This window comes from Lycorma delicatula, chromosome 2 (assembly GCF_047948215.1).
Source record: "Lycorma delicatula isolate Av1 chromosome 2, ASM4794821v1, whole genome shotgun sequence".
In the NCBI taxonomy this organism is placed as follows: Eukaryota; Metazoa; Arthropoda; class Insecta; order Hemiptera; family Fulgoridae; genus Lycorma; species Lycorma delicatula.
In genome coordinates, this window is record NC_134456.1 from 19,978,967 (window position 1) to 20,001,103 (window position 22,137).

A 22,137-nucleotide genomic window follows, 5' to 3' on the forward strand; every position below is an offset into this window, starting at 1 on the left:
CACACAAATGGCATAAAAAGCATATAACTTGCCATGTAGTGTACTACTTATTAATCGTACAGTCAGGTGGCAAGAGTTCATGCTCTACACTAAGCCCTTGAAATCAAAGTACACAGTGATCAGAATTTTCACAGTTGATCGAATTTGACAAGTTTTTCAATCTTGGCTCTTCAGGAAGCTTCCATTGGGATGATTGGACCATAGTTTAGATGTCATACTCGTACACCTATGTTTCATCACCAATTATGACCCGTTTGAGCAGTTCTGAATCGGTCATTTAATCGGCACTGCTTTTCAAAAATCGGTTGAAATTTGAAAATTTTGGAACAGATTTTTCTGCCACCTGTTTCATGCTCAAAATATGTGATAAGATTGCTTGGCATGAGATAAAATTTCATTGGCATGAAATGATATGTGAACATCATCAGAAACTTCTTTGATAATCATTTGGCGATTGTCCATAATCATTTTCTTCACTTTTTCAACATTGTCATCAGTTGATGTGCTGGGACATCCAGGGCGCTCTTCATCTTCATTGTCTTCACAGCCCACTTGGAAATGTTTGTAAATGCTTTGTTTTATTCATAAAGGAATCGCCAAAAGCAACATTCAACATTTCCAATGTGGTCCTGCACTTAATTCCATTCTTTAAACAAAATTTAATGCAAATTCATTGTTCTGTTTTTCCACAGTTAAAAATCACCAACCATATCAAAACATTTGTAATCCTTTTGACAGCCAACAATTAACTAAGCATCTAATATGGCTACCAATATAAATGTACATTAGAGACAAGTGCACCAACACAACAAAAAAAGTTGTGATAAATGAACTTATTCAGCCTGGGAAATTGAAAAATTTCACTTTTTTTTTTAATCAAAACTCATGTCACAGTTAATTTGTTTGGTACCTTTTAAATTCCCCTCTAAGATACAGTGTCATTTATGTTACATGAAGTATTGCCTATCAAGAAGGTTGCTATCCTTGCTCAAAGTTGTTTCCTCTTTTTATTTACACATTTAAATTCTTGGCAATATTTATTACAGAACAAAATTTTTCATTATTTCTTAACATTTTTTAACATTGTAAAACTCTTTCTCATAGTTTTATTTAAGATGTATTTAAGCATACGCTTAACTTTTACAGATAACAGATTAAGTTCACTTTATTGAACTGGATTAGAAGTTTTATTATTCTTATTAAACAAGTACGTTACTGTTTTTCAATAAAATTGAGCTGAATTCCCTTTACTTAGAATTGTGAAATTAACTTACACCATGAAAGTGTGTGTACAAGATATATGTAATTCCACTGTATTAGTATTAAAAAATGTGATAGCATCTCATTTAATCTTTACAAAATGATTTGTTTATGATGATTTTAGTGTCGAATGGAAGGTTTCAGTCTTATCATTACATAGTTACTACACGTTATAATATGTATGCGGTTATTTGTAACTTCTTGGCTGCTGAATCCAAAAATACATAAAAAAAGTTAATTGCTCCTCCCACAATTTTCTGTTTATATTGTATTTCGCTCCTGACAATTTAAAGAAAAATCTTTCTAGACCCTTGTTAATAAATATATTCATATATATTTCTCAGGACTGTTAAACTAAATTGTTGACATCTACTTTTAATACAAATAATTGAAATTGCAAATATAATCTCTGCGGTGGAGTAGTAGCATCTTAGCCTTTCATTAGGAGGACTCGGCTTTGAAACTTGTAAGTCATGGCATTTTTCATATACTACAAAACACAGTTTCCATATTCCACAAGCTTCAAAGCTTCTGTGTAATCTCATCAACCAAAAAATAAATAAATAAATAATATGTAGCAGCACATATATTATAAGTATTAGAAGTAGAATATAAAAGTGTTTAACATTTAATTGTTACTAATATCTGTAAAATTTAGTATTTTTAAGACTTTACAAAAATCTTAAATTAGAATTGAAAAACTGAGTTGGATATTTGGATCTTTATTTAAAGCTTTACAGACCCATTTGTCTTTTTTAGATTTTTTATATATTTTTAATTGTGTTACTATCAACTGTTCTGCACTTACAACTTTAATACCATTTGAATGAAATATTACTTGTTTATAGTGATTTTTAGAATTAATCATAAAAACGACCTAGAGCTTAACTTACTACTTTTGGCTAATTCAGCTGAAAACATTTTAACATTAAATAACACTTTTAAGTAGCTGATAGGTTTATTCCCACTTTGAACACTAGTTAAAAAACAAATTGCTTTTTTATTCTTTATTTGTTTGAAATTAAATACAGAAATGAAAAATAGATTTGTGGAACATGTACAGACTCATGTTTTTTACTGTATTAATCGTACTCGGCGGAAATTCTAGAACTTAGTTTCCAACCTCTAATAATAATAATAATAATGGCATGTGGAGGAGTACACTGTCTTCCAGGCTTCTGCAGTGAAAAAAAATTAATAATGTAATGGTTTTATTAATATTTACTGAGGTTTTAAAAAGCATTAGATTTAATAACATCAATTAAATTTTTGCATAAAAAAATTATTATTTTTTAAAATTGTTAAATTTTGCTATATTTAAATTATTTCAGAGTAATGTTTACGCTGGTTCTTGTGTTGTACCGTATGTAAAAAAAACACGTACACGGTTGTTCATAAAAAAACCTGCTCGAACACGTCCTGAATTAAAAGTCCTTTATCCTACAACTCCTAAAGCCCAAAAACCTCCTGTTCCAAAGGTATAGTAATGAAAAAATTATTTATTTAAATAATTTAATAAAAATATGTTTTACTATTTAAATTTGGTTTTTATTTTTTAATTTTTTATTTATCTTGCTTATTTGAAAATGCTTTTAAGTGTGTCAAAAGAAGTTTAATATTATATAACTGGTAATTAGTAAAATTTAAGCAAAGGAGAATTTTGTTTTAATTAATGTAAATTAAGAATACTATAAATTTATTTTACTTGTTTATGGTAAAATCACTATTTACTCATTTTAAACCCCTGTTTTGTTTCATTAAAAGAAAAAAACAATATTAAAAAAAATTGAAAGAATAATGATGTATTTTTATATTTAATTTTTTACCTGAATGAAAGAAAAACTGAAGTTAAGACTTTGTCAATAAGAAAAGATTCTCATCATGTCTCTGTTTCACAATTTATTAAATCAGGTTTAGAATTAACTGAATAAAGGCAGATCATTTACCATTTAGCAGTCCAGTTTTGCAGTAGTTATGTAGTGTTACACTACATAACCATATGTACTACTGTTCAATTTTGTTCTGATATTATGTGTACTGTTAAGAACATAAATCCCTTTATAAGCAAAATTTTCTACGTAGTGTTTTCTAATTTCCTGTCTTCTACTTTATTTAAACCCTAGCTAAAAGGAATTGGCAGTTGAAGGTCACACACTTATACTTCTTTTTAATAGTCATTCCCCTGAATTGCTTTCATTGCAATGATTGAAATATTTATTTCCCCTCCCCCATATATAATTCTGTTACATAATACATATTGTAAGGCACGTAAAGAAAAAAATTCCATGCTTTAAAGTATAATTTACTTTATTATTCAGATTTGAAAACCTTTACATTTCCTATCTTAAAATGATTATGGTATGTTTAAAGTATAAACAAAGATATTTTATTCAAATAAACAAACTGTGTATTTTGTACTGAAGTAGTTCATTATTTTTTTTTAAAAGATTATTACGAATGCAATGACAAATCAGCAGTGTTTATCAAAATTGGATTGTAGAAAATATGTGGAGCTTACCATATAATTCACCTGTTACCAAAGATGTTTAATGCTCTTATCAACGTGGAATATTGCAACTCAGTGAGATCAGTCAAATATATTTGCAAATGTGTGAACAAAAGTAGCTATATGGCTATTCAAATACGTAATGAAACCTGCATGATGAAGTGCTTCAATATCAGACAGGACATTACATTAGCTCCAATGAAGGTTTTCGGCATATTTTTGGATTTACCATTCGTGAAAGATGTCTAGCGGTAACCCATCTTAGCATTCACCTTGAATATTGTCAAATAATCTACTTTTCATACGATAATATTCACCATGTTTTAGAAAAACAGGCAGATACAACACAATGCTTTCAATATACTATGCCAGAGTGACAGTTTTGCAAAATCTCTATTATGTTTTCAAGTACCCACATATTATACATGGTATGATTCAAAGAAAAAATTTTTCAATGCCATAGAGGAACACTGGTATCTGGATTTCCAAACATTTTTTCATCTAACAACACTATGTCATGTGTTTACATTGTACATCCGACTCAGAGTATTTTTATTTGAGGATGCTTCTTCATCATATACAAGGACCTAAAATTACCTTCTAAATTTTGACAGTTACTTGCAATTATATTAGTATTCTGTGCACCAAGTGAACTACAATCACTATGGAATCATTTTAAGGATGAGCTTACAGAAGATGTTCTACACAAACAAATTTTCTTAATCCAGTCACGGTTTTCAACAGTGAAATTTACAATCTTGGACTTATTTTGTTGGAAAATGTTTACATTGATACTGGCTCAAAACATTAACCAAATTAAGCAATCACCTCAACTGGTGTAGGGAGGTCGGACAGCACATTCAGATCTGAAGTTGCCACTTGGTATTGACCACAAAGGAAAAGTTATATGCAATAATTCTAAATCATTAGGAAGAGCAAAATTATTGAAAGAATGCAGTCTCATTGTTTGGGATGAGTACAGTGTCTCATCTTAAAGCTTTAGAAGCATTTAACTTTCAAAATAATATCTCTGTTTGGAGGGAAAGTATTATTATTTGCAGGTAAACTTAATTTCTGACAAACCCTTCCTGTTAAACCAAAATCAACAGCGGCTGATGAAATTGACACGAGTCTAAAGAGTTCATGTCTTTGGAGAGAAGTTATGGTACTATCTCTTACAACTAACATGCGAGTTCATTCTCCAAATGACTGTGAGACTAATCAATTTGCTGGTCTACTACTAAGAACGGGAAATGGGATTCATCTGTTTGATAATAATCCTTTTACCTTACCCAATAATTTTTGTGTTTGTTTACAATCATAAAATGAATTAATTGAAAGCGTTTTACTGAATTTCACTGAAAACTACAAAAATCATCACTGGATTCAAGAAAGGGCAATTTTGGCACCTTATAATGAAAACATTAACATTATAAATTTTAATATTATGAAACTCATTCCAGGCCCATCCGATTTTTATTTCTATGGAGACTGTAATCGAGCAAGATGAGTCAGTTTTATATCCTACAGTTTTTGAATTCCATCAACATGACTGGAATGCTGCCACATCACCTAGAGGTAAAGATAGGAACTATTGTTATGCTTTTGCAGAATCTGAAGCCACTGAAACTTTGCAATGGCACTCGACTATATTTAAAAAAATTATCAAGAAATATCATAGAAGTAACATTTCTTACTGGAAAAAATATAGAAGATGTTTTCATACCAAGGATGGCAATAATTACAACCAATCATCCATTTCAATATAAACGTTTGCAATTCCCTTAAGAATATCATGCACAATGACCATCAAAAAATCACAACGACATTCCCTGAACACTGCTGGATTACTGTTAAAAAATAGTTATTTTGGTCATTGTCAATTATAAGTGGTGTGCTCAAGAGTTGGTTCACTAAGAAATTTATTCATTCAAGCTGAGAATCGCCAGACAAACAACATAGTTTACAAACTACCTAATAACTACGTGGGGTAATAATCTTTTCATTTTTTCTACTTTAATGTATTGTAATATATTTTATTTTAATTTTATTATATTGTATTTTACTTTATTGTTCGGCGACATTATCCAACACCCACATGGTGTCACTGGTAAGATGTATGTAAGTAAAAATTAGTTTTAATGTGATATATTCAAGGCTAATTAATAGAATATCAATAAAAAAACTTACAGAAATTTTAGTTTAATTTTTCCTTCAATATGTAAATCATTTACTCCATGAAAAGACTACTGCTGGGATGGCAAAGCTGGCCCAGTCAATTTTAACAATAAAAATATAACCCTTTCCCTCCCTGATTTTACATTATGTTAAATCATATATATAAAACTTTTTTTAATATTTAACTTCTTCGTAATATAATTTAGTGTTTGGATCTTTATACGAAATATTTTATATGTATTTTTACTGACTATATATTTTACTCGGTGGTAAAATCTCTGCAAATAATCCCATTAAAATCAAAAAGAAAATCAACATCATTTAATGTTACTTCATACTTATCGTAATTTCCTTAACCACAGTGACATTCTTTATTCTGATTACTCCTGCTTCATTTCAGGATAAGTTTTATTACCATAAACCTGTGATTCATAAACAACAAAAGATGTGGGTAAAAGAAGTTTGTACTTTCACAAAGTTTTTTCGATTCAGTGCATACTTGAACACAGTACTGTTTTTTTTTTCAATGCTTTGCACCCTTGGAATGTGGTACATTTTGCAATTCCATGACAGACTAGCATTATGCAATAGATGCATAATGTCACAGATGATGTAGATTATTCTCCTTCAGTCTTGAATGATGGCTTCACATATTTTTGTTACATTTTGAGGCATATAGGGCAAAGGAGACAAAAAATGCTTATTGTAATTATATTTCTGTTAGGCTAATAAAAGCAAGCACCCCAAATGCATGCCTAATTATATGACAAATTTCTGTAGTCCTCTTGCAAAGTTTGATGCAGATTTATTGTTCTTTAACGTGATTAATTCTTAATTTCATCGTAGAATCACAAAACAATAAAACCTTTGGGTAATATTACATATTTGTTTGAGTAGTATAACAATAGTTATCTGTACTATAGAATTAGTTAATGATCATAAGTGAATTTAAGTATTGTTCTGTTTAAAAGATGTTAATTTTTGTCGCTGCAGATCTTTTCTCTTCAAGAAGAAAGTGAAGTAGGTCCTGATGGGAAAAAAAAGGGTCAGAAGAAAGCTAAGAAATCAAACAAATCAAAAGCCAATCAAAGAAAGAGCAACAGCAAGAAAAGTAACACTCCTCAGACAGGCAATGATTTATCAGCAAAAATATTTGCTACAATGGAAAAACATAAGGAGGTTTTCTTTGTAATTAGATTACATTCTGCACAATCTGCTGCTAGCTTGGCAGTAAGTACATTAAAAAGTTTTGTTTCTGTTATATTGATCATTTGTCATAATATTTCTTTAATAAGTTAGTCATAAATCCTTCACCAAGTTATAGGTTATTCAATTTTCTACTTGCATATTAAACCTTTTAATTTAGTCTTTCAATTGCTACAGAAATAATTTTTAAATGTTTACCTAATCATCAGTTAGCTAAAGCTATGGAAAAATTTCTCAGGCTTTACCTGTAAGCAGAATGATTTATGTTTTAAAAGTATATGTAACCATTAAAAAAAAGCTGCTATTAAAAATAAATATACAATTTTTAACCCTTTTTGAAGTTTTTAGAGTTAGCACTTTTTAAGCTTCTCTGGGATCCAGAGATATATATTATTTTTACCTTGATTATTTTATAAAACTACAAGCATTAAAATGACTTAAAAGCTACATCATGAAACAATAAAAATCCAATACTTAGCAATGACAATGACAAAAAATGAAAATTACATACTTTCTGTGTAGACGGTGTAATTTTTAAAGTTTCTTCTATTTTTCAAAGAAACAAGGTTTGAATTCATAAAAAAGGATGAGTCAAATTGAAAACGTTTTTTTAGTCTCAGTTGTAATGTACGAGAGGTTATCTCTAAAGTAAAGACCGTTTCATTGTAAAAAAAAAATATTCTGATAACTTTATAAATTTTTTTATTTCTCTTAAACTACATACCTTATACTATTTCTCTATATAATTACCATATGAATTAAGACAATTATGATAGTGATACACCAGTTTCAATATATCCTCGTCATATTCTTCTGCCGCCAATCCATTTAGCCACTGATTAACATCATTTTTAAGTTAACTGTCGCCCCCGAATTACTTACCATTCAAAAATTCTTTCAATTTCCCAAACAAATGTTAATCAGAAGTAGCTAAGTCCAGACTATATGGTGGGTGATCATAAATTTCCCATCCAAATGTTCTCAGTAAATCACGGTAACATGTGGATATGCATTATCATGCAGCAGGATGATGCTGTCTTGTCAGTCACCCATGCAGCCGATTTTGAATGGCGCGCCATAACTTATGTAGAGTTTTGCAGTAGGCTTCTGCATTTATAGTCATTCCATGTGGCATGAAATCAATCAGCAGTATGTCCAACCAATCCCAAAAGACTGTAGCCATTAGTTTGCATCTAAGTAGCTGTGGCTTGACCTTTGTTGGTCTGGTTGGTGATTGAGGATGATGCCATTCACTTGACTGATGTGTAATACGAAATCCATGTTTCATCGCTGGTAACAATTGAATTAAGGAACATATCACTTTTTCTGTGAAACACATGAAAAATTCCAAAGCAGATTCCATTTGGATTTTTTTGTGACATTCTGTTAATATCTGCGGCACCCAACATGCACACACCTTTTTGAAACCTTAAATGGTCATGAACAATGTGACCGATAACAGCTCTTGAAACATCAGGCAAAAGAATGGCCAGGTTGGAAATCATTGAGCCGCAATTTTTTTTGATTTCATCATCAACACATTTCAACTAGTCTTTGATGATTATCAAGGCCTCTCGAGTGTAGAAAGTTTTAAAAGCTACCACAATGAATTACTTTCTGTCAGTAATGATGCTCTCTGTGTATAAAGTACCTGTGTTAAACTGAGTGAACATATCATTTGTAGGGTTGAGTATCACTTACATTTCAATGGAATTGGCATGAAAATAGAGAGTTGTATAATCAGCTGTGTGAAGAAATTCTGTGGTAAGCTGGCATAGAATGATTGTTTTCATGAAGGTGGGTAAATCTAATTATTGTAGTGACTTATGATTCATGTCAGGTCTTCTACAACTACTAAAATTGTGGTATTTAACACTTAGAGTGCTAGGGCATAAAAAGGAGCTTGTTTATAGATTGCTAGCCATTTTTGTCAATATATGAAATTTTGTCAAATTAAATCTAAAAAAGATATATAATTGGTAGTAACATGACTGGAATCCTTACAACTTCTAGTTTTAGTTGGTATATATAGTATGCAGTTGTAATATTAAGAATAAAAAGATAAATGTATTTTCCGGAGCATGTTTTTATTATGAAAACATTTTTAGGGATGTGGCTCACTTTCTATACACTTTCACTGTTACTAATACTAATGTTTATTTCTTTATTTTAAAACTACATATCACTAGAATATACTAACTTAGTTTGGAAAGAAAAGTACAATTATAGATCATTTTTTTTTAATGAAATAGTTTGAAACCAGGCTCTTTGCATAACGCCACTTTATATTCACAGCAGTGATATGATGCGTCTTTTCTGGTTGCCTTCCCTCATTCTTTTGTCCCCTTTTCAGAGCAGAGTTTGTACATTCTTTGATATATTTTTTTCCTGAAGGTACAGGAATTTTTTCTAAAAAGTGTTTTCCCGCAGCAAGTCTTCTCAGCTGAGTTCCAGATGTGCTTGGCCGACTTGGTTCTTCTTTGGACACACCAAATTGCAAGCACAAATTCTTTATATACTGGCTTGTACTAAATTTTTTATAAGTTACATGGTTATACAAAATGCAAGAATTGACTAAAGAGATCAGAATCATATGGAAGGCCAGTTTCTGCCACCACTTGATGGACCTATGTTCATAAGCCCCATATGACATCCCCTGGTCCGATAAATCAACCTCAAACCTTTTTTTATTACAGCCAGTTATATAAACAGGCTTGGTTACATCTCTTCCAAACCTGTCTTTGTATGTAAGCATATCAGCCTTTTGTCTCATAGAAATCACATAATACATCACTCTTACCTTTCCACTATAATGAAAGAATATTGTCTTTCCTACAAAATACTTGTTGTCCACGCTGCAGCCTAGTGTTTTATTTCACAGCAAGTGGTATGCCTTTTTAGTTTTTATTGTTGTGCCCAGTAAACCAGTTTTTAGTTTTTCTAGCTCTGAAGATAGTAATGCTTGACTAGTATAAAATCTATCAGTGTATAAAGTGCATCCATTATTTGCCAAAGAGCCAAGCAGATTTTTAGTCTCAACTATTGTATTAGTTTGTCCACTGTACACATTAAAATTCCAAATATAATCATTAGTAGACTCTGATAACATAAACAGTTTGATGCCATATTTGCTAGGCTTTTTGGGTAAGTACAGCATACCACAAAATTTACACATCCCTTCATCTATGGTTATTTCTCTGGAAAGGTAAGCTTTTGAGATCTTTTCTGTAAGGCATCAAGTAATAGACGCACTATATGTAAAGGATCATGGCCCGGCTCACCTTTAGGCACAAAAGTACTATTATTTATGTGAAAATTGCACGATACCACAGGATTTTTGGGCCAGTGGTCAGATATCTGTGGCTTTCTGTCGATGGACATGTGTAATATTACAGATAAAAATTTATTTATTTCAGCTATAGTGACTATCTCCCATCTATTCCCCACAGCTAGATGATGTTCTGCAGCTTTTAACTGCCTTAGCTTCTGCTGCAAATAGAGATTAGTTTGTTGCTTCAAAAGATAAAGCAAATCATAATCTATAATGAAAAAATCCCAAAACAGTACTTTCACTGTCCAACTCAGGAACATCAGTCATTCCATAATCACCACAAAAAAAAAAACAATATCAGGTATCTTATCTACATTTGTTCATCCAGCATCACTTCCAACAACTTGTGTCCTGTTCAACTTCACTTCTTTCAGAATCTGTGAAAAAAAAGTAAACATAAGCCAATAATACTTTATGAATGAGGACTATAGTATTTTTCTGGCAATAATATGTAAAAATAAGACAATAATATTTTTTATTGAAAACAAAACAGTTCAAATGAGTGGCTAATAATTTGTTTGTTAGTTACACATTGTCATACTAAAACATAACTTGAAAAAATATAAGTAATATAGATGTTGGCAAGTGCCAGTATGTGCAGGCTGTTCATTTATAAATATATATTATTTACTGCTATATACTCAGTTTGTCACGCTACTAAACAGAAAACAAAGCAGAAAAACAAAACAGATGTAGATTATTCTTTTATATGTATATAGTTCTGTTTTTTTTTTTTCTGCAGGAAGGCCTAAGCTTTTATATGTAATTTACAAAAAATGTAATGGAAACAAAATAATTCAAATTAAAAGGAAATAATATGTAAAAGTAAAATTTACAAACAACCTGAAAAGCAAAATTAATTTGGGTTATTTACAAAAATTTTCTTACCTGTATTACTGCTGTCTTCATTTACAAAATCCACATCGTCAAAAGGAATATCATCATTTTGAAGATCATAAAAAACATCAATTGCATTATCATAAGCAATATTAGCCATTGTAACTTTTATTTCAAAACATAAACAAACACTAACTCACTAATTCATAAAACAAACACGATAACATCGATCTCGGTTACAACTCAAAATGAAACTATAAAATGATAATCCATATTACAAAAATGCAATGTAATGGCGAATTTACTATTAAAAACTACACAGTATGTTTTAGAACTGAACGGATTCAGTCTTTTGACGTGATATTACATTTAATAATGTGAAAATACAAAGTCCGTCAAATGACGTGATCCGCATTTCTCAGTAGTCAACCTGTCCTGTCAGATGATGGGATTAGAGCTCTAAGTATTAAAATTCAAGTACTAAAAATTCAAAATCTTAAATAAATAGTAGTACCCTTAAACTTGAGATAGTGTACTCCAAACTTGAATATGTTTTCCTGCTTGCAAATATTTTAAATTGTGCAAGATTGTGACTTGTGTGGTGAATAAATTGTAACTGATAATTTATATGACTATTATGACTGATAAGTTATTTTATTCTAAAATTATTATTTTGAAATTATAATTTACAAACATTCAGAATCTCAAGAAGTAGTTAGTATAGCAGTAATAATAGTTGTAGTAGTGGTGGTTTAAAAGTTTTTTAAGATCTCTTTTAACAGCTTTTATTAGTGTCTATAGGTCAAGTTAAAACACTTAGCATAGATGATCGTTCAGATGACCATTATTCCTGTACCTGAAATTGTAAGCTCTACAAAAAAGAATAAACAAAATTAAAAAAAGGAGAAACCTTCCACTTTTTTTAAAATATGATGTTGATATGTCTCAAACAATTTTCAAATTTCTTTATTTACAAATTTAAAAATAAATAAAAACAACTGTATTTTTGTAAATGTAACTCCCTCATCTTTTTTTTTGGATAAAATATTTGATTAAAAGATGCGATTATGTACTTTTGCCTTTTAGTATTTCATCCTAAACCTAACCACTCAAGAAATTAAGCCAATCAAAATTTAGTAATATCAGTTATTTAGTAGATTTGGAGAATGAATATCTATCTAATGTACTAAATTATAACAAAAATATAATACATTATGCACTTGGAGATTGTAGTAATATAGTTCTTGAATCATATTTATCTGACAGGTTCAATTAAATTATGTAAATTCAGTAGCTATCAGTTAAATGATATAAGATCAGTATCTTGAATAAATCATTTTAAACATTCTGACATTTTCTGGAAGAAGAAAAAATTGTATTTATGTCCGTGGCATAAAATTAGAAGTATAATTATAATAGATTAAATTAATATATGTTTCCAGTAGCAGTCTTCAACCATAAGAAAGAAAGATGAAGTTCGCATCATCTTGTGCACTTCACAAAGGATTAAATTATGACTTTTTTTTCTTAAAGATCATGATGCAAAGATTGTAAAAAGTATTTAATTTAAAAAATCTGAGATTAGCCGAGTTTAATGTAAAATCTCATTGCTTTCTATTTAGTTTCTTCTAAATTTAGAGATTTACCACAAATAATTTCTAAGTGCTTACAACACTCACTGTCAGATAGAAGATGAATGTGGTAGAAAAAATGTTAAAATTCTGTTTGGACTGCTGGCAATTTGTTGCTACTGCCATTGCAAGTCACTTAACCCAATGTCTGTTATTAAATTCTTTTATTTCTTTTTATGGTTATACTTTTCACTTGGACCGATTCTTTTATAAATTAAATGTATTTAATTAAAAAATTATGATTATTGGGCTAATTTTTTGTCAGTTTTTTAAACACAATTTTACTTCAGATGACAAAATTATATAATCATTGTATCATGGCTTAGTAAACACATACCAGATGTGACTTCCAAGATTGCTATAATTAGCAATCTTGTTGTTTGAATATTGAACTCTATTTTTAATGATTTAATTAATAACCTTATTTTCTTATAAAAAGAATGAAGGTACATTATACACAAAGTGTTATATTTTTTTAGCCAGAAAAATATTATACGTTGATTGATCAATTCCTCCCACCACCACTACTACTACTACTACTACTACTACTACTACTACTACTACTACTACTACTACTACTACTACTACTGCTGCTGCTGCTACAGCAACTGTGAAGCCATTTTCTGTATAATTAATGGAAATTTTTAATAGAAATTTTATTGCAGTGACAGTTTCAATTCACCTCCAATCTCAAAAGTTCTCATAACATAAAATAATTTTTTCTCATATCTTAATATTCTATAAAACTTGTTCTTAATAAGCCATTCAAAAAGTATCCAACCTTGTTTTTGTTCTTTGTAAACTGCTGCAGGTAAGAGTTGAATCACACTGCTGTAGTTAACATTGTGGATGTGCGATTTGTTTTTAGAAACTTTTCTTAATAGCCTTTGTATATGATCTCGTTAAATGTTTATGATCGTTTTGTTTGTTGTTGGATTTCTTTTCATGCCATTAACCAACACACACAAAACTATATACCACTATTGTACTATTACAATACAACTGTTTTGTAATGCTACTGTGGAATCTTACAAACAAAAGAACGGTGGTTATAAGTATTTCAAAAACAGTCAAACTTTGGTAAAAAGTGGTTAGATTTTCATGTTTTGGATAAACCATTTATAAATGATTTATGTTATTGAAAAATGTGAGAATTACTCAAAGATTCATTAAACAAGTAATGATATTATCAAGAATTTTCTGTCATCTTTGTGGTGCTATATTTGTCATAAAAGGTGTTTCACAAATTATGCAACTAGAAAATATAATAACCCTCCCAGATTCTCACTCGTAATCTAGATGTTGATAATTAAAAACTTGAATCCATAAGTCTGCTAATCACTACTCTCATACACAACTGCCTGTGAGAGCGAGTAGAGCATTATGAAAAACAGTGATATTCGGCCAGTCAAAACTTTCAAAAATGTTTTGACCATTGGGAAAAGCTCTGTGGGCTAAGTGTGTTAACCAGTACAGAGCATATGAAATATTATTTTATTATAAAAGGTTTTATAAACAGACATTGTGTAATGGAAACTGTCCTTTTTTTTACAACCTCATGTACTTTGTAATTCCTATGTATTAGTTTTTTATAGTTATAAAAGTCCAATAAATTATAAGTTCATCATAAAAGTTCAGAACATGTAGTCATAAATATAGAAATCACAACCTATGCAAATCACTTATATTTTCAGTAATAATTTTTTTTTATTCTTATTTTCGTACTTGGTGATTTTAATCTTTAACTATACATTAACATGTATAATTTCACTTGTTCAAACTCTTGGTACAGTATTTTACACAGGTTAATTCAACGATTTATTCACTCTGTTAGTCTTATCTGTCATAAAACTTTTTTTATTTTTAAAATTTGAATTGATAATTTGGCTCATTTTGTTGACATGTGTATTTATCATATGGTATTTTTCTTTGACTGTGTAGTTAGTAAATATAATAATTATTCATAATCAATCTCAAGTTTCTCTTTAGGCACTTTAATATTTGAATTATTATGCTTGCAAGGGAAAATTATGTTGTAGTTTTAATCAATAAGTATCAATTCTTCCTTATTTATAAACTGATCTCCACAATAACAGTGATTTTAATTCATTTCATAATTCAGAATATAATAAATTTCTAGGTATTTAATTTACTGTGTTGCACTATTATTTCGTTAGTACTGTGAGAATATTAACTGTTTAATTCCAGATTTTCAAATTATAGTGTTTCAAAAACTATTTCAAATAATTTCTTATTATATTGAGGGTCTCTAACTGTTTGTGTCTTGAAGCAGTCATTATTTTTAATTTCATAATTCTATCTGTTGAAAAGTATTAAAATAAAAATTATTTTTTTTTACACAGCCAATTCAGGATCCAGATCCATTCATCAATTGTGATCTGATGGATGGACGTGACGCATTTTTAACAATGGCCAGGGAAAGACACTATGAATTCTCTTCTCTACGACGTGCTAAATTTTCATCGATGGCTATGTTGTATGAATTGCACAATCAGGGGCAAGATAGATTTGTTTACACGTGTAACAACTGTAAAGGACATGTTGAGACGAGATACCATTGTACTATCTGTGATGTAAGTAAAATATTTTTTTAATTTATCACTTTACTACACATATGTACATATATACTTAAGCTCTCATAATGATAATGTGTGTTATCATTATGATTCAGGTCTTATTTTGAATTATAGTTTAACTTAATTGAATAATATATCTAATGGTTATTCAGTTAATTTATTTTTTATTAATAAATTTGATGACAAAAAATTATGACAGTTTTATTTAAAAAGCCAGTTTTTTCTTTTTTATTGTCATTTATTTTCTGGTTTTTTCACCGTACTTTAACTTTTTATTTGTTTGATAAACTTTAAATTATAAAGGTTAATCAGGAAAGCATCCATTTTGTGATACAAAAAATCTCAACTATTTTCGAACAGAACTGTTTGTAAACCTAACCTTAAGCTACTTCTCACATAATTACATTGTATGTTTAAGCATTTATCAAACTATTCAATATGTTTTTATATTCCCACTTCCTTTGCTGACAGATCATTGAGGTATAATCACTTCTTTTTTTTTCAAGCTTTCATTGTTCAAAAAATTTTTCATATTGGTTAGCAGATGATAATAGAATCACAAGGGATCTGTTCTGGGGGAAGGGACAGTTTTTATGGTCATTAGGCTTAATGGTTATAAAATTCCCATTTAAACTTTATGAACAACTTTTTTTTTTTCAGTAGCATGAGGTCTGCATTGTCTTAGGTGAGCAAAACGTTTTGCTCAACAACAACTTTTGAATGGCCTGCCACAATAATTAAATAAATTGCAATGCACATCAGTATTTACTGGGGCTCCAGAGGACAAAGTCAAAAAAGAATGTACCTTTTATTCTCAGAAGCAGTAGCCTTTTAAGTAGAGATTGCCTGCTTAAATCTTTTGGTTGGGTGGTGAATGAGAGTGATGGAATTCCTTAGACTAATGTTTACTCAGGTGCATCATATGAAACCCTTTTTATTATCCCCTGTCATGAAATATGTTAAGTATTCATCCCTGACCTTTGTAGAACGATAAAAAATGACAACATAGTGTCCATATGATTTTTGCAAGGAACTCGCATCACATATTTTTTTTTTTTTATTTGAGATAAATAATGACTATTTCATAGACAAGGTGTGAAAAACAAATGAAAAATATCACTAATTTCATTAAGTATGATGTGCTGATAATGTTTGATTTATTCATCAAAACAGTGCAAACATTATCTATAATGGCAGATAGGTGACCAATTCTTTCATTGGTTTGGATGTTCTCTCTGGCTGCATTAATATTTTAACATAATCACTATACTGATCAACTTATCCATCATGTCTGTATGAACTTCCTTGATTTAATCATCACATCGTCATATATTTTGCATGAATGATATGTTAATTATTACTTTCATAAAAATAAATCGTAAACCTCACCTCATAAAAACTTCAGTAATCTATATTCTTTATTTTTTTATTCATTTTAAACATCCTCCAAAACAATATAAGTTTAAGAGTGCAGTGAGAAATCATACAGATTAAGCAGACATGCAAATGAGGTTGGCTGAATAGGAATAGACATGCATGATAAGAATGCATGAACAGGTATTACTTTCTGTTTGATCATCCATGTAGATTACATCAAATTAGAATGTTCTTACTCTTCATGAAATAAAGAAACATTGTACCAAAATGAAACCAAAACCAGGTTTCTTTTACGTTAAGTTCATCAAATGTGAAACGTAAGATCTTTGCCAAAATTTGTGTACAGTAATCATTTTCAAACCAATACCAGTACCTGTATTATCAATGACTAAGTTCTCTTTTCTTCAATATTGTTTTTTTTCCAGTTGTCATTACTATTAAAGTAAGAGTGGTTTAATATATGCAAAAAACTATAAAAAAAAAACAAAATAAAAAACTAAAATTGAGAAAAATTGTACCTCCTGTATTTTGAGGTCGAGTAGGGGAGATTGTTGCTTAAGTAGTGTTTTAGCACTAACTCAGCTTAGTGTTTTATTTGCCATCAAATATTAATTAGGATATTTACTATAGTAGATAAAAACAATGTTTATGTATACTAAAAATATTAAGTTAAAAAAAATAAAACAAAAAAGTTATAATATCAGTATAACTAAATAAACATGTCTGTAATGCAGATTAATAACTCAAGAAGCCGTTTGGTCACACCATTCATGAAGAGAAAGAAAAAGAAACTAAAATTACAACATAGATGTAAAAAGGTTGAACAAATTACTGTCAGTTTCATTCCAAACTTGAAAAATGCTGCCATCTATTAAATTGTAAAGATTCTACTGATACCATAACTGCATACAGTTGTGTCAGTCTATGCCATGGCATATAGATTATCATTGCACATTTGATATTTCCTGAAAGTAATTTAATTAGTGTAAAAGTTTATATTGATAAGATGAGCAGGTTATTTTAATTTAAAAGTGTTAGAAGTAATCAGCTTTGTCTGGAAAATTGGGTTTCCTTCCAGTCAAAACTGATTAAATTATATCCTAACAAGGATTTAATATATATATATATATATATATATATTTTATATATAAAAGATGGTTAAAAAAATTTCATCGAAATTACAAAATAAGAAGTTGTGTAGTATGTAATTAATTTATTATTATTTTGATTTCTCCCCCAGGATTTTGATCTTTGTGTACAATGTTATGATAAAGAGGGTCATCCTCATAAAATGGAAAAGTTAGGATTAGATCTTGACGATGGTTCATCACCAGCTGACTCAAAACAAGCAAATCCTCAGGTTAGTAATATACTTTTGTTAATTTATTGTTAGTAATATTCCATGCATCAATTGTTTCTTTTAAATGTTTGTAATAAATAGAGTTAATTTTAAACTTTAGTGTCTGTAATGGAACTTACTGATTTTTTTTTCTTTTTCCAGGTTAATGGTAGTTTTTTATTTCTCATATTACATCTGTTAATATTTTTATAAACGCATGTAATTTTTACAGAGAATCAATAAAGTGAAGCTGTTACTGCCACAGAAAAATTGGAATTTCCTGAGCTTAAAATTGATAATAAAAGTGTTGTTAGTACGGACAAATAAAAACTGTAATATAAATAAAGCCATGAATATAATTGCTATTTCTAAATATTATATGATATGGTATTATATGATAAATTGAATGTCTTAAGTTAATTTTTTGGGTAATCTGTTTATTTTTTTTCTAAATTATTTACATTTTTTAGAACAATCTCCAGTTTTCTCAGAATTTTTTAAATATTTAATTTATGGTCAGTATTTTGAAGGCTGGATTGATCAGAAACTTTACATATAACAGAAAAGTTTTCATTATAAAAATTTCTCATTTTTATATTAATTGCTGCTTTTTTTTCTAGCTAGACTAAACAAATTGGCTTGCATTTGAATTATACCTTTATAAAATTGTTTGAATGGTAACTAAGTGAATTTAGATAATTTTTTTTTTTAGTTAGAACTATTACCCATGTAATATTTAGGCAGTTTATTGCAAAACATTCTATTTTGCATTCAGGTTACTATAGATTTAAACATTCAGTTCTTCTTTAATTTATTTGCCATTGTTTCTTATTCATCTCTTCCAGTTGTGTTGAACTAAATTTCAACTTCTGTAAGCAACATATTATGAATTAAGTATTACGTTTCTTTAAGAGAATGTACATTTTATTATTACAGGAAGCTAGAAAACTTTCAATACAGCGTTGCATCCAGTCTCTTGTTCATGCGTGCCAATGTAGAGATGCCAATTGTCGTTTGCCTAGCTGTCAGAAGATGAAGAGAGTTGTTCAGCATACAAAAATATGTAAAAGAAAAGCAAACGGAAATTGTCCAATATGCAAACAGCTTATTGCATTGTGTTGTTACCATGCAAAATATTGTCAGGTAAGCAATGTGTGTATATATTTCAAAAGTGATTATAAAACATAAAATAAGATTATATTTTACTTTATTAACATGATTAATTACAAAATGTGTTTAGTTATGTAATTGAAAGTATGCTTTAAAAATAGGATTTTCTACAATTAAAAAAATTATTGATTTGAATTTACTAGCTATCTCTTAAGATGTATTAAAAAAATTAATCATTTAGTAAATGCAACATTAACATTCCAAGTGTTTGTATGTGTTGAAATGTAATGCATACTGAAGAATAAAATGTTACACAAAGCAACAGATCTGCCATCTTAAAGTTTCATTCCCCTACTATTAACATTCCAAAACCTTTGTCCCATGCCCTTTCATGTTTTGTCATCGTTATGGAGTCTATATATGCCTGCTATGTCAACATATAACATACAGCGAATTTGTAAAAAGTTTTTTTTTTTAATTTTTAAAAAGTGAATGCTAGTGAGTATTATGATGAAACCATTGATTGAAGTATTGAGAGTAAGTGGCCAATAATATTCTGTGCATCAGAGACTTTATTTTTATATACTTTATAATAATGCCATATTTACACTTAACAGCATTTATATACTTCATAATGCGATTTTAATGAGGAATCATAGTTTTTTACTGGGATCTCTTTTAATTATTAATGTTTTAAATAATTATATTGAAAAATGGCCAGGACAAATTCAAACAAATAAAGTAGATAAATTCCTAAAGAACATTCTTGTATCTGAATATTGCATTATTTTTTTTTATAAATATTGCAGAAAAGGAAAGTTATAATTTATAGTAAAATTTCTTATGGATCCTACATGTTTAATTGTTCATAAACAAAAGATCAAAAGAACTGCTATCTGTAGAATGTTAGAGATACCTAAATTATATGTAATATTCCAAGAGCAAGGAAATGAAACAAAGTTATATGTTTAATAATAATTGATGGAAAAGAATAAAAAATCACGTTACAGAACTGCCTTTATATTGAATTTACATTTTTGACGTAAGAAAATAAAACAAGTAATATAAAAATGAGTTTGGTATTAAATTATAATATTGTATGTTATTCAATATATTAATTTTTTTAAACAAATTTCTTTCTGTCATTTTGCCAGTTAACTAAAGTTTTCAGATAACTGCAGAAATGAGAGAACATATTATTATAGTAATAAGTCCTTGCAAAATGTTTTTTTTTTAATGTGTTTACCCATCTAATAATAAATCCACTATTTTTGTGTTATTGTTTACCAATCAGCTTATTATAATAAGTTGGCAATGCTTCCTGGGAGTCATTCATAGTTCAAAGGAAGACTGTTCATAATAATTGTATAAATAAACCATGTAAAGCTAAATGTCATTATTATTTATTGGAAGCAGGAGGATCTAAGTAACTGCTTCTCTGCAATCAGAACAGAATAAAATTGATTCTTATTTTATATTTATTAAAAAAAAAGAAGGTTTTTCTCAATTTTTTAATAAAAATTCTATTAGTTTAGAACTGCATGTTGTATCAGTTAAGTAGTACAGTTAAAAATATATCAATTGAAAAAGAACTATTTTTGTGGTAGGTTTATTTGTTAAATAAAATTATAAAATGTATTTTTTTTAGGAAACTAAGTGTCCAGTCCCATTCTGTTTGAACATCAAACACAAGCTGAAACAACAACAATTACAACAGCGACTGCAGCAGGCACAACTTCTTCGTCGTCGAATGGCTGTAATGAACACCCGTGCTTCTGGTGTTCCTGGTGTGCTAGGAGGTGCTGGCGGCGCTGTTTCTCCTGGTGGTGCTGCTCAAGCACCTCCTGGTGTCAATATGCCGGCTCTTCCAAATCCTGGCCCTCCTCACCCTCCTCATACACCTGGTATTGGAATCAAACCAGGTACACAAACTCCACCAGCAAATGTACTTCAAGTAGTGAAGGAGGTATGTTCAGTATATTTATTTATTTTTATAAATTATTAGATCTAAGCTTGTATAAGTTTGGAAAAGCCTGAACATCTCATTTTATTACTATCTTAAATTGACTTTATATATTTCAATTATGCTTAACAATGACTGTTAAGCAGTGACTGCTTAACAGTGACTTTTAATTTGAATTATGATTTCTATGGAAATTGAAAAAAGCATGTACCAGTGATATGTTACTTCATTTAGTTATGTAAATATGAAGCTGCTGGTGTTATGTAGCAGTGTTATTGGTTCTATAAATATATGTGTGGAATATAAATATATGAGTGAGAATCTTTATATTACTAGATGTTATGGTAATATTCAGTTACCAGAACTGAACTTAAGTTGTGATTCACTGCAATGATTGTCCAGCTCTTGCAAGATAATAGAAATTACCGTAAATGTTTGCCGCCAACAGAAGGTGAAGGTGCAGAGGGACAGATCTGTTATGCACCAAGCCTTCACTGGAGAGAAATACATATTTTAAAGTTGCCATATTATAAAACAAGGATTGAACAATTATTACCAAAATAAATATTGTTTTTTGTTCACCTTTTGTGCATAACACTGATCTTAAATTGCTTTTCTACTTTTAAATTGTTCACTATGTTAGTTTTTTGTATAAAAAATTTTCTTAACACATTCACTGCTGGCTTTTCATCAGTGTATTAACCCACTATGCTGAATTATTTTTTTGTTTGTTTTTAACTCATTTAAATATGCTAGTTATCATCATTTATACATGTCTTGGAGTATAAAACATATGAAAAAC

General features: G+C 29.3%; 1 protein-coding gene across 5 annotated transcripts in view; it reads left to right on the plus strand.

Moving 5' to 3' along the window:
- nej (CREB binding protein nejire) overlaps nt 1–22,137 on the plus strand; it is a 162,103-nt gene that overhangs the window by 114,034 nt on the left and 25,932 nt on the right. For all 5 annotated transcript variants that reach the window (XM_075358428.1, XM_075358430.1, XM_075358429.1 and 2 more), the window contains 5 exons: nt 6,938–7,174; nt 15,313–15,543; nt 18,164–18,283; nt 19,199–19,405; nt 21,021–21,338. In XM_075358428.1, the coding sequence (XP_075214543.1) occupies nt 6,938–7,174; nt 15,313–15,543; nt 18,164–18,283; nt 19,199–19,405; nt 21,021–21,338 (1,113 nt within the window). The remainder of the gene's footprint in view (nt 1–6,937; nt 7,175–15,312; nt 15,544–18,163; nt 18,284–19,198; nt 19,406–21,020; nt 21,339–22,137) is intronic.